The 14407-nt window shown below is 36.9% G+C and overlaps 1 protein-coding gene across 1 annotated transcript in view; it reads right to left on the reverse strand.

Moving 5' to 3' along the window:
- Positions 1–14407, reverse strand: part of DCP2 (decapping mRNA 2) — a 47019-nt gene that overhangs the window by 7613 nt on the left and 24999 nt on the right. The window contains exons 5-9 of the mRNA XM_060635195.3: positions 6818–6970; positions 6583–6695; positions 6376–6483; positions 3927–4062; positions 729–839 (exon numbers count right to left, since the gene is read on the reverse strand). Coding sequence (XP_060491178.1) covers positions 729–839; positions 3927–4062; positions 6376–6483; positions 6583–6695; positions 6818–6970 — 621 coding nt within the window. The remainder of the gene's footprint in view (positions 1–728; positions 840–3926; positions 4063–6375; positions 6484–6582; positions 6696–6817; positions 6971–14407) is intronic.

A 14407-nucleotide genomic window follows, 5' to 3' on the forward strand; every position in this document is an offset into this window, starting at 1 on the left:
GTGTCAATCAGACAGGAAAAAAGTATAAGAGTAAAAGGCAAGTAGTCTAAAAGTAAACTGATCTTTAACATGTCTTTGCCTGTGAAATCAAAACAAGTTAGGTAAACAGCACCTAGGAACTCAGGTAAAAAACTTTTTGCTAAAACCTTAAAACTACTATTTTCACCCACTTACTAAAAAAAGAAAAGTAGATGAAACTATAAGAAAATTCAACAGACAAATACCAGGACTTGCAGAAAGGATAAGCAAGGAGACCCATTAATTATGAATTACTTTCTGGAGCAAAATGGTCAGTTATTTGTCTTTAGCCCTAGTCTAAAGGCTATGGCACCAGCTACATTTTATTTTTAATTTTCTAAATTCTATCAACTTAAAAAAAAACAGTGATATTCTTCTTAACTATTAACTTTATTAAAATACAGGCTCTATTTAGAAAAATACAGACAGAAAAATAGATGAGGACTTGCTCTTTCTAGAAAGCAGGGTTGACTATGCATTGTTTTCATAGTACTAATAATATTTAAATACCAACATAAAAAATTAGACGTGCAACTGAATGTTAGAAACCTGTAACTGAGAGTAGCCAGATATTTTAAGTGAGCAAATAATGCACAATTTCACCCCACAAAAATCTGTCAATATATTAATTCAACGTGCCTGGACAATGCCCTTGCTCCCCTCCTAAAAAGGGTGAACTGCCTTCTTAGCATTAGAACTATAAGTCTTACCATCAAGGGATTCTGCTGCTTGGCTGGCTGGCTGTGGACCCCATTTGTTCTTTTCTTTTGATTAGGTGAGTCCTGATACTGTTTTCTGCCATTTCCCCTGATACTTTGATTCTGTTTTTCCAATAAGAAGAAATAAAATATAAATCTACAGTATAATGTAATAAGACAAAAGAATATAACGCCAAGAATATGTGGGAAAAAAATGTATATATATATATATATATATATATAAAATTAGCTGGTTGATTAAGAGTTTAGCAAAGTCCTCCCCCAAAATTTTCCTAAAACACTGGGGAACCATACCATATCAATATTTTCTTATAGGAGACAGTGCTTCACAAAGCCAAGATTCCTCTAAAGGTATGAAATGGCAAATACAAGGTCCCTAACAATCTTGCCATATCCCATTTCTATCTACAGATTTTGTTTACAATGCATGAGTTAAAAAAAGAATGGGAGCGGGGAGAGGAACAAGTCTGAAAACCTTAAGCAACGGTCAAAGAAGCCTCTCTAGGAATGCCTGCGTGGCTTGGTTGAGTGTCAGACTTCAGCTCAGGTCATGATCTCACAGTTCATGGGTTTGAGTTCTGCATCGGGATCACTGCTGTCGGCACAGAGCCTGCTTTAGATCCTCTGTCCCTCTCTTTCTCTGCCCCTCCCCCGCACAGGCTCGCTCTCAGAAATAAACATTTAAATCCAATCTGACAATCTCTGCCTTAAAAAAAAAACAAAAAATAAAAAACACCTCTCTGTGAGGGGAATGCTAAGGTACACTGGCCACAGTTCTCAGGACAAGAAATATGTAGCAGACGTGATCAACTATTACCTAAAATCTGCTTTAAATTATTAATAAACAAAAAAGCATTTTTAAACTAATAATCTCTTTTATACAAAATAAAGATTGGTGGCGTGCCTGGGTAGCTCAGTTGGTTAAGTATCAGACTCCTGATTTCAGCTCAGGTCATGATCTCACAAATGTGAGACTGAGCCCTGCGCTAGAAAAAAAAAAAAGCTCAAAATAAAGATTTTTTTTTAGCTGGTTGATTAGGAATTTATCAAAGTCCTCCCCCAAAATTTTCCTAAAACACTGGGGAACCATACCATATCAATATTTTCTTATACAAGACAGTGCTTCACAAAGCCAAGACTCCTCTAAAGGTATGAAATGGCAAATACAAGGTCCCTAGCAATCTTGCCTTATCCCATTTCTATCTACAGATTTTGTTTACAATGCCTGAGTTAAAAAAAAAAAATGGGAGCGGGGTATTTTTTTTCTTTTTTAGAGAGAGAGAGTCCATGGAAGTAAGGCAGAAGCAGAAGAAGAGAGAGGGAAAGAAAGAGAGAATTTTTAAAAATTCATTCATTTATCTATTTAGAGAGAGAACACATACACCCATGGGACAGAGAGAGGGAAAGAGAGAATCTCAAGCAGACTTCGCACTTCCACATGGAGCCTGACACAGGGCTCAAACCCACAAACCATGAGATCATGACCTAAGCCGAAACTAAGAGTCAGACGCAACTGAGCCACCCAGGTGCCCCAAGACCAGTATTCTTAACGTTTAGGCCATTATCCCTAAATTTAGACCCAAAGCCTAAACATTCAGTAGATGACATCTTGCAATTGTAGTGCTTTAACATGAGTTAATTTTCTTACCAAAAAAATATCTAAGTTTAACTTAAAATTAAGTTTTTAAAATTTTTTAAATGTTTATTTTTGAGAAAGAGCACACATGAGCAAGAGAAGGGCAGAGAGAGATGGAGACACGAAACCCAAAGCTAGCTGTCAGCACAGAGCCCAACGCAGGGCTCGAACCCACGAACCTTGAGATCATGAGCTGAAGTTGGATGCTTAACAGAATGAGCCACCCAGGTGCCCCCCAAAATAGTTTTTAAACATTAATTTGCCCTTAGAGGTTTTGAAAGGACAGTTAAGAGAACTGACTAAAACAGTGTGAATAAAATATTTTACATTTTAAAATATACCAAAATACATTTATTTATATCCTATCTAATACCTACAGAAAAAATTAAGCAGTTCCTAAAATAGCTTGAAAACAGTAAGCTAACTTCAAGAATGATAAGGAACAGAGAACAAACTGATGGTTGCCAGAGGGAAGAGAGGTAGGGGGCTGGGCAAAATGGGTGAAGGGGAGTGGGAGATACAGGCTTCCAGTTATGGAGTAAGTCACAAGAATAAAAGGCAAAGCATAGGGAATATAACCAATCACATTGTAATGGAGCTGTATGGTGGCTGTATGGTGACAAATGGTAGCTATACTTGTGGTAAGCATAGCATAACATACAGAGATGTTGAATCACTATGTTGTACACCTGAAACTAGTGTAACATTGTCAACTATACTCCCAATAAAAATAAAAACTAAAATTAAAAAAAAAAAAAAAAAAAGGATGGTAAGGAAATAGGCTTTCAGAAACTCGTATTACCACACACTTTTAATTCAATTTTATCTTGCTCTTCCGGGTATCTGTTTTTTTAGCGTGGTACTATATACATAAAGTTTAACACTATAACCACTTTTAATTGTACTTTTCAATGCAAAAAGTTTGTAATTTTGATGAACCCAGAATATTTTTTAAAAGAATAAAAATAAACAAGAGTAGCTCAAATGATAAAGGCAGATAATACCAAGAATTAGTAAGAATGTGGAACAACTCAAGCTCTCATATATTTTGTTGGGGATATAAAATTACTTGAGAATATTGTTTGCAGCATATACTGAAGAACACAGGTATATCCAGGAATCCAAAAATTCTGTTTGTTACCTATACACAAAAGAACGGTGTATGCTCATCCAAAGATATGTACAGAAATATTCATAGTAGTATTGTCTATAAAAGCCTGAAACAGGTAACATCCAAAATGTCTATTAAGAGTAGAATGGATAAATAAAGTGTGGTATAATCATGCACTAAATTCAATACAACAATAAACCTTTCACTGGTTGCATATATACCAAAGTCAGATGTTAATTCTGATTACTTACTACACTGGATTTACAGCAAAACTGTAAAGGTTAAGAAGACTCAGCCGTGCTTCAAATCACAAGTCAGGAATGCAGCAATCGTTGATCAACAATTCAGAGCTCTTTAACTGTTAATCTGCAGTTCTTCAATTCAGATACATTTCAAAATCAAATCTAAAGTTAGAAAAATCTTTAAATGTATTATCACTCACCTTTGCTTTTAAAAGGTCAGACATTTCAGAATGATTATTATATGGCTTTTGCTGCAGTGGTTGCCTGTGTTTCACCCACTGGTCACCAGGAGAACCTTCAGGAAATAACTGCTGACTGTGGCGGAATTTGGTTCGACTATACCAAGATTTAAAAAATAAAATTCAGATCAGAAAATTTTCACTTAAAGTTCTTCTAACACCAGATTACAAACTTTACCTTCTTATTTATCATCTCCCTGCACTGGGATATACCTTACGTAAGGACACAGTCAGTGAAGGCCTGGTGTTCACTACTTTTTGAATGAACTAAGTATTATTTTTAATCCCAAACTTTTCTAAATTAACCACATTACCTCCCCCTATAACTGATCATACCTTTAAAAATCTCAAGAAAATAATTCCAAATTTAGTTGAAACTAACAAATGTAAGTGGATATTCCTTCTTAATAGGACAGGTAACTCACATTCTCACCAGGATGTTTAAAGTATGGAATTTGAAGTAGAAGAGGAACTGAAAATTTAAGCTATATTCTAGGGCAAAAAAAATTAAGGAGCTGAAGACAATAGATGAGCAAATTAAAGGTCTGGTCTCAAATTCTTATATGAAAGAATTTGATTGTAAAAGGTTGTACTCATGCACTGGTCCATAATAAAAAATAAAAAAACCAATATTCTACAGTACCATTTACATGTATAATACAGTCCAGAGTCACTGATCCAAAGAACTGCATTACAGTGATTGCTTCTGAATACTTGAGAGTTCTTCTCCTTTCCCATTAAAAAATTATAATAGGCGCGCCTGGGTGGCTCAGTGGGTTAAGTGTCTGACTTCGGCTCAGGTCATAATCTCACAGTTTGTGGGTTCGAGCCCTTCATTGGGACTCTGCTGACAGCTCAGAGCCTGGAGCGTGCCTAAGATTCTATGTCTCCCTCTCTCTCTGCCCCTCCCCGGCTCACACTCTGTCTCTCTCTCTCTCTCAAAAATAAATAAACATTAAAAAAAATTTATTTTAATTCTAATAAAATTGCAGCATCCCTACTTTCTTGAGACAAAATTCAGGTATTTCCTCTAACACATCACCAAAGACATTAGTCTATATGCTAAAAACACACTGTCCCCGCCTAAGAAACTTGAAATTTGGTTAAAGCTGCTTTATTATGTCCTTATTCCACCTTCCAGGACCACAAAGCTTAGGACTAGAAGATAGGGGAGGCCTATCACACATTATGGTGGACCCAAACATGAATAAGCATACAATTTTTTTTCCAAACAGTGTCACTATTTCATAACTTTTTAGCTGCATGTTTGTCTCTTTTTAATTTTGCCTACACTCCTGTCTACTTTTTCTACAGTGTTTTACTTTAGTAGTATATAATGTGGTGATTATAACCATAGGTTCTGAAAGGCAGAAATGATTCTCAGGGCATTTAGTCCAAACTCCTGTCCTCATAAAACCCAGCTAAAATGGAATATTCCCTATGTATTTAAAAATATTGACTATAAATGTGGTTACTCCTGTTTAATTTTTGAAGCCCTGGGATGAAAACAGAACATTAAATTAAAGAAAATGTAAAATGCAACTCTCTCTGAACCTAACAAAGTTCTAGCAAGCTTATTACAAACATACATGCTTATTTAACAAAATTCCTTACTCAGCCTACTCTGTAATTTTGATTTGGATACAATTAAGCTCCAACCAAGAAAATGTTCTTTGTGGTTCCTGTCCACATAACAGTCACTTTTTGCAGTACAACAGTCTATGTTGGAAAGAAGAGAAGCCACCCCACGTCTTCACAGTTCTATCTTTCTGAACAAATTACTCATCTGCACTCATCTCCCTACACAAAAACAAACCTCAACATATCTTCCATTCAACCACTTTCAGATTCAACTTCCTCTTAAAGTAGGATATAAGAAGAGAGAAGTAACTATAAACACACAGATTTTTTTTCCTCATGTTCTATCCATCTAAAAAGGTGGTACCCTCTTGTGTATACTATTTTAAAATGAGCCTGAAGCTCCTTTCCAACTCCAATTAACCTTTTTCACCTCATTAAAAACCCTTTATAAAAAAAATTTCTATTATCTATGAGACTAGTAACAAAATAGTACCTACAGAAAAGAATTCAACACCTCTAGAAACTTTGGAAGTAATACGTTAGTGTTAAACACTATCAGAAGGTAGGGGCACCTTGGTGGCTCAGTTGGTTAAGTGTCTGACTTTGGCTCAGGTCATGATCTTACAGTCTGTGAGTTTGAGCCCCATGTCAGGCTCTGTGCTGACAGCTTGGAGCCTGGAGCCTGTTTCAGATTCTGTGTCTTCCTCTCTCTCTCTCTACCCCTCCCCCACTCGTGCTCTGTTTCTCTCTCTCTCCTCTCAAAAAATAAATAAAAATTAAGAAAAAAAAACTATCAGGAGGTAGGAATCCTATGAATGTATTTCTTTACCTCAATTTTTCCACAGTGGGTTTAGCTGGTGTGCTACCCACAGAGGAAAATCCATTGTCACTGTCTGAGGAATCTCCAAATCTCCGGGAAAGCCAGTCCCTTAATGGCCTATGGAAACATTAAGAATTCACTTTTAGAACTGGGCTACGTAAAGAAGCTATCAGAATTATGAAGATTACTTTAGTATTTTGATAAACAAGGACATACCTGATAAAGGGAATGGCCATAAAGAATTTGTTAGGTGCCAAACCAAGTTTGGATTTTGGAGTCATATCATTTCTATGACAGGGCAATTTCTCAATGGAGAACCACTCAATGTTCTGAGACAGAAGAAAAGAATTCATTGAATTATCATCAAGGAGTTTCTAAAAGCAATTTCCTACTTCACTGAATTGCAACTTAAATACCGTCTAGCAACTTGAAAATTCTTTCAGTTACATACCCGAATTTCTCTTCTGGTTTTTGGGTTAAATTTTGTGTCTTTTGGAATTCCTGGAATGATGTACAAACGAGCAAGCTGGTCATTGATTCGAAGTTCAATGTAATCATCCTTACAAATATAATCTTTGATATCAAAACCAGTTTCTTCAAAGACCTGGAAATAAATTTGGATGATGATTTTCAATTGCTGCTGTTAGACCTCCAGTTTGTTAAAATTTACTTCAAAGGCAAAAACTCAGAAATATCCAGGCAAGTAAAGGCATGAAAACACTAGGCAAGAAGTCAGAATGCTCTAGGGTTCTAGTTCTGCCTCTATTGAACTGTTCAACTATGGATAAACCCCTTTAATATATCTGAGCCTAAGTTCTTCACCTATTCAATGAAGGAAGATGTGTGATACTGCGGTTTACAATAAGAAAAATATATTATTTGGTTTTCATCACCTTTCTGGTACAAACCTCCTAAAACCCTCAAAATTTCCTAAGCATGAAAGCCACAAGGATGTCTTCTGTTATGTTAATGAGGTAACTTTTGGCCCCTACCTAAAGATGGGGGCTGACTGCCAGGAGAACCAACCAAGTTCAGAGGACTGGAACTTTCAGTCCCACCCTCAACCCCCACCCTCCTCCCATCACCAGGAAGGAGAGAAAGGCTAGAGATTGAGCTCAAAAAGCCAACAGCCAGTGATTTAATCAAGACTGCCTACACAAAGACACCTCTATACAAACCCAAAAGGCCGAGGGGTGGGGAACTGGACGGTGACTTCTGGGTTAATGAACATGGGAGATTTGGGAACAGTGGTGCAGTAGGAGAGAGCACCCTTTTTCCATACTTTGCCCTCTACATCTCTTCCATCTGGCTGTTCTTGAGTTATATATCCTTTTAAATAAACCAGTTTTTCTCAGTTCTAAGAGCTATTCTAGCAATTAACTGAACCCAAGGAGGGGGGCCGCTGGAACCTCCAATCTAGGTCAGAAATACAGATGACAACCTGGACTTATGACTGTCATCTGAAGTGAAGGGCAGTCTTGTAGGAGTCCCTTAACCTGTGGGATTTGATTCTATCCAGGTAGACAAACTCAGAATTGAGCTGAATTATAGGACACGCAGCCAGTGTCTGTCAATTGCTTGTTGGTGTGAGAACAACAGCCACCCCCACCTCCACCACCACATGCACTCATTGTAATTGGGTCCAGAACTCTTAAGCTGGGACCACATATGATTTTATTAACAGCACATATGAATCTACACATACACCAAGTTACAGACTTAAAAACTCTTATACAAATAAAACTATTTTTCAAACATGAAAATTGAATTGTGATTAATACTAACTTTTTTTTTTTTTACAGACAGATTTCAAAAGTAGAGCTACAACCTCTTTTGTGTGTGAGTGGGGGGCAAACGCAAAAGAACTGAAAACTAGTGAAAAGACAGACGCATGGTTCTAAAACTGCCTTCCCTCAGGGGCTGGAGGAGGAGGAACTGGGAGAACATACATCTCAGGAACTGGTGTTACATCCAACCTTCACCTCTTCCTTCAACCAAAGAAACCATACTTACTCTGATTAACAAATTGGGCTTCTGTGTAAAATAAAAAAACTACTCATCTCTTCTAGCCTTAAAGTTCTTCTTCAAATAACATGTGTTAAGTCCTTCTCCACTTCACCCCCCAATCAAAAAGGTTTTGGATTCTCAGTGTCTAAAGTCCACTGAGGATCTTTTACACTGTAGTAAGTCCTTCCCTCTGGTTTCAGCATCTCCTAACCAACCAGTGGGGCAGAAGATATTAAAACACATGGCCAGGGCTGAATCTCTTGCAAGATCCAGGTGTAGAGGAGCTATTCCTACTCATTTCTTTCATCTTTCTGCCTTCTCTTGTCAGTTCGACGTACATCTTTCTACATTCCTCAAAAAAGGCACATCTCTCCTTCTCTCAGGCATGTATAGTCCATGACTCCCAACTTAGGCTCCTCCATGACACCTCACTTCTATAAATTCCTAAGTATGCTAAACCTTTTGTTCCTTATCTTAAAAGCAAGGTGAATATACTCACTTGAAAAATGTTCTGTGGTATACAGAAAAAGGAGAAACATTACTTGTATTTCCTACTTCTGGAAATGTCAGACTGGGTGTGCATGTATATACTTGGTATTTAAAAAAAAAGAAAGAGTGGCACCTGGGTGGCTCAGTTAGTTAAGTGCCCTACTTCAGCTCAGGTCATGATCTAATGGTTCGTGAGTTTGAGCCCCGTGTTGGGCTTTGTGCTGACAGCCCAGAGCCTGGAGCCTGCTTCAGATTCTGTCTCTCTGCTCCTCCCCTACTTGTGTTCTCTCTCTCTCTCTCTCTCTCTCTCTCTCTCAAAAAACATAAAAAAATTTTAAAAACATAAAATTTTTTTAAGGAAAAAAAAAAAGAAAGAGGGGCATCTGGGTGGCTCAGTTGATTAAGCGTCTTGATCTCAACTCAGGTCATGATCTCATGGTTTGTGAGATCAAGCCTTGCCATCAGGCTGTCACTTGGGATTGTCTCTCCCTCTCTCTCTGCCCCTCACTGGTTTGCGTACATGTGCACACATGCTCTCTCCCCCCACTGCCAAAAGAGTACACTTATCTTAAAAAAAAATTTACATGCATAAGTATTTAGGGATTAAGGGGCATTATGTCTGCATTTTATTCCCAAATTATTCAGCAATAATAAAAACCATACACACATATGTATCAAATGTAATAAATCAAATATGGCAAAATATTAATAGGCAAATATATTCTTTGTGTTACTGTTCTTTATTTTGCTCTATACTACTTGTAATTATCTCAATAGTAATGCATTTAGTGCATTCAAATATGTACTGTGTGCTTATTAATAAGTAACAGGCACCATCCTACACACGGACTTCAGAAATTAATAAAGCAAGCACTGCTCTTTAAGGAACTCAGCCTAAAAAAGAAAATAATTGTAATACAATATACATGCCAAGAGGTAGGTGGATACTGTAGGAATACATAACTCAGTCATGGGTTAAGGTAAGGTGTGAGTTGTGAAATAGGGTGGTTATCTCAAGAAGGTGTCATGGACAGCACTCTAGTCCGCTGGATACACCTGAGCTGGACTTGAAAGATGAATAGGAGTTTGCCAGATAGGAAAATGGCATTCCGTTTAGAGCTGGGAAAGGCTATAGCTGAAGAATCATATGGGAGGAAGTGGTACAATATGAGGTAAAATGAAAAGAGCCATCAGCGCTAAACATAGCTTCAAACCCTGTACAACCAAACTTAGAACAAATATAATAAAGTAACAGATATAAACTCCCAATTCTAGAAGTGATGAAGATTGACTTGCCTCTAAAGTTAGGTATCCAGGGGCGCCTGGGTGGCTCAGTCAAATAAACACCAAACTCTTGATTTCGGCTCAAGTCATGATCTCTCGGTTCAGGAGTTGGAGCCCCAGGTGGGATAGATATTCTCTCTCTACCTCTCTCTGCCCCTCCCCACTCACACACACACACTCTCTCTCTCTCAAAATAAAAAATAAAGTTAGGTATCCATTCTCATCATATTTACCAGGAAAAGCTTTTAATAGCTCACTCACATACACAGACATCAAAGACAAAAATTTTGATACCACATCTTCTATGGATCAAATCCATTCCTGTATTATAGTACATAGTTAATTTTCCTGGCACAGAGAATAGCATTAACTTCTCAAATGGTATCAGATAAAAATCCCTAAGTAAGATTAAAAAATGTGCTGCCCAAAGAGCACCAGCACAATGAAATCCTCTCCCTATTATCTAATATATTTTATAAACCTATAGGAAGAAGTAGAATAAACCAACCAATTGTTCCTCTGTACAAATTCTATCAAGGTTAAGTTATGTAAATGCATATTAAAGTCAGCTTCATTACAATAAAATATACTGTTTTGCTAAATAGTAAGCAACAAAATGAAATCCTGAAAACACAGGAATCACTTGCTTATTCAACAACTGGTATTTCACCACAATTAACAATGAAAATATACTGAAGTTATCCTAACACATCCTTTCAACAATCTCTAGAAAACATTTTCCCATCCTTGTCCTAAATCTACTTCACTGAATAAAAGTAATCAGAACTTGGGGCGCCTGGGTGGCTCAGCGGGTTAAGCATCCAACTTCGGCTCGGGTCATGATCTCACGGTTCTTGGATTCGAGCTCCATGTCAGGCTCTGTGCTGACAGCCCAGAGCCTAGAACCTGCTTCAGATTCTGTGTCTCTCTCTCTGCCATGCCCCACTCACACCCTGTCTGTCTGTCTCTCTCTCTCAAAAAAAATAAATTAAAAAAATTTAAAAAAAAAGGTAACAGAACCCAATTAACAAAGGTGAACCAAAAGGTTAAAGACAGGAAATTTCTAATCAAGATGGCACTAAGGTTGGGACACCTGGCTGGCTCAGTCAGAGGAGCCCATGACTCTTGATTTCAGGGTCATGAGTTCAAACCTCATGTCGGCTGTAGAGATTATATAAGTAAGTAAGTAAGTAAGTAAATAAATAAATAAATAAATAAATAAACTAAAAAAAAAAAAAAAAGATGGCACTAAGCTTTCTATTAATTATTCATACCTTGTCCCTGAGGAACCTGCTTGTCAGTGTTTCTTTCAGCTCAGATCACATAAACAGTTCTTATAAGATGGATCAGATTCTGCTTTAACAAAACACCTCTGGACAGCCACATACAATGAAATAACAACATTAACTTAACTATAATAAACCAAATTAAAATGTTATTTAGCAACTTAAAACAAGCTTAAACACTCATGACAGAAACACATAACTTAAAAGAAAAAAAAATTAAAAGAAAAAAAAGTTTAAAGCATTAGCCTAAGTCTAATGGCAGCTAAAAACTTTCAGATAGGACACTTCCTGACAGGTTAATACAAGTGAAAATTAAAAGGAAAACTGTAATATTAACATGAACTCCTACAAAAAATAACAATCTGGTTTTAAACTAAGACATTGGTGATACTCCCACCAGGGCCACACAGCACTGCTTCTGTTATACTGCAGCACCACCAAGTGGCAGAAACATACACTACAAGTCTAGGACTGCTAGTTGAACACTTTCAAACTCGAAAATGGCAGCTGCTTTGCACTGAACTTTGTCCTACCAAAATTCCTAAGTTGAAGGCCCAACCCTTAATGCGACTGACTGTATTTAGAAATAGGGCCTGTGAGGAGGCGATAAAGGTAAAATGAGGACATAAGGTTGGGGGTCTAATAAGGACATTAAGGTTGGGGGTGTTCTTATAAGATGACAACAACAAAGGGCGAGCTCTCTGCACTCATACAGGCACCCAGGAAAAAGACCACATGAACACAAAGCAAGAAAGCAGCCACCTGCAAGCCAGCATGAGAACCTTCACCAGGAACCTTGATCTTGGCCTTCTCAGCCTCTAAAACTTAAATTTCTGTTGAGTTTAAGCTACTCCATCTGTGGTATTTTGTTATGGCAGCCTGACTGGACTAATATAGGAATGCTCAACCTTAACCCCCAAATTTTTCTCTCTTTATAACAAAGGCAACCATTTAAAAACCAAAAATAAAAATCAAATTCTAATCCAAAAATGTAGAAAAATTAAAGACAAGTTTTTTTTCTGACATGTTCCTTTATCAGCTAAAAGAGGATGTTACTTAGATCTGAAAGTTTAAAAGGATTAATTCTTACTATCAAAAGGAAAAAGTCTTTCCTTGAAATTAAGGGTCTATGGTTTCTAAGAATACCTATGCTTTCCTCAGAGCAAGGCAAAAGCTCTAAAACAGAAAACAAAACAAAACAAAACAACTTATACATATTCACCTGAGAAAGGTAAACGTTATTAGAAAATAGATACACAGTACTTAAAAATCACAAATTCCTTCTGTTTCCATCTGTGTGTGTATTTAGAAATACCCATTTACAAATATTCCTTGACTGCCTATATTGTAGTAGTCAGAAACATGGACTCCAGAGCCCAACCAAGGTTCTGCATCCCTGTTCTGCTGCTCACTGTGAGGCCTTGGGCATGTTACTAAACTGATCTGTTTCAGTTCCTCTCCTATAAAATGGAGCTGATCCTCTTCCATAATGGCTGTATCCCTCCCCACAAGATTCTCTGTAGCATCCTATCATCTACACTCCATTCTCTCATTCCCCATGCCCTAATAAACTTTTACTTTCTTACAAATTATGGTGATCTAGAATTATTACTGAAATTAGCACCACATGAATAGGACAATCTTTTATCTTAGTATTTCAGAGTAGAAAACAAACAAGATAAACTGAAGTGAAAACTGAGTGCCTCAGTTCACAGGTTAATTGCCTCTGCCCACCCCCATATCCTATATTTCTGCATCACCCAGCCTCTTACAATATAGTGTATAAAATTTGTCAGAAGGAAGGTTCTAGTGGTAGATGTAGATGATCCCTTGGGTCTGGGGTACTACTTCAGCTCTGCAAATTTAAATATTTGATGTTCTCTAAGTTTCCTCAGAAAGATCCAATTACAGAGACAGCTGATCTCACCAAATTTAGCCTGTTTTCCAGTTAATGTAGTCTCTTTTCTGGACCCAGACAATTATTATACTGCTGTAGGATCAATCTAACTCTACGTACAGGATTACTGATCAATTCCTCAAAGTAGGATGCTAAGATTTCTATTTTGTCTTCCTTATGAGCATGAGGACCACAAAATTTGAAGACATAAAAGGAAAGACTTTACAACTGCTCCATTTAGTCTCCTACTATCCACAGAAAGGGAAAGGTCTTAGAGGATGTGTCAATTTCTCACCTGTTACCTTTCAATTTTAAGGGGTGTGGGTAAACCTTCATTTACTTGTATTATTGGTCTATAAGCTATTGCAAATACTTACTTAGAAAGTGTTCCATACTGAATTAGAAATGTAGCATTTTCAATCATTTTTTAAATCCTACTCCAAAGTAAATAACCACTAATGGTTTTTCTATGTTAAATAAATATGTTAGTGGTTTGTAAGAATTTTAATTACTATCACTCACCAATAATTACATCCAAACTTAAACCAGGTGAACGTTGCTACAGGAAAATACTGAGTCAAGACAAAGTAAGGCAACAGATCCAAATGAAATATGCCATAAAATCCATACTGCTGTCTCAAAAATATCTCAAAGTTAATCACTACCACCTTAGATTTTAAAGATACTTACTTCTAGTTATGAAGCCCTTAAATAACTCTTAATAGTACGTGTATCTTACAAAGATTAAGTGGCTCACCCAAAGTCTCTAGGATATTGACTAGCATTTACTAGAAACATACTGGAACAAATCTTCAACTCCTAGAGCAGTTCTCTCTCCATTATATTGTGCTTCCTTATAGCTCAACTTCTCAAATTTCAGGAAGATGTAATGTGATAAATGATAAGAAATTCATAAACAAGAATACAGTCCACAATGTATAACAGGTACTACATAATTAATGCCAAGCAAATGTCTAGACAACAACTGTTATTAAAGTTCAGAGACTACTATAGGATAGAGCTCACTGGTTAAATTTTAAAATAAACAGAATTTTAATTAAGAAAGAACCTTAGGGAT

The sequence above is a fragment of the Panthera onca genome, chromosome A1, assembly GCF_046562875.1.
Source record: "Panthera onca isolate mPanOnc1 chromosome A1, mPanOnc1 haplotype 2, whole genome shotgun sequence".
NCBI classification, from domain to species: domain Eukaryota; kingdom Metazoa; phylum Chordata; class Mammalia; order Carnivora; family Felidae; genus Panthera; species Panthera onca.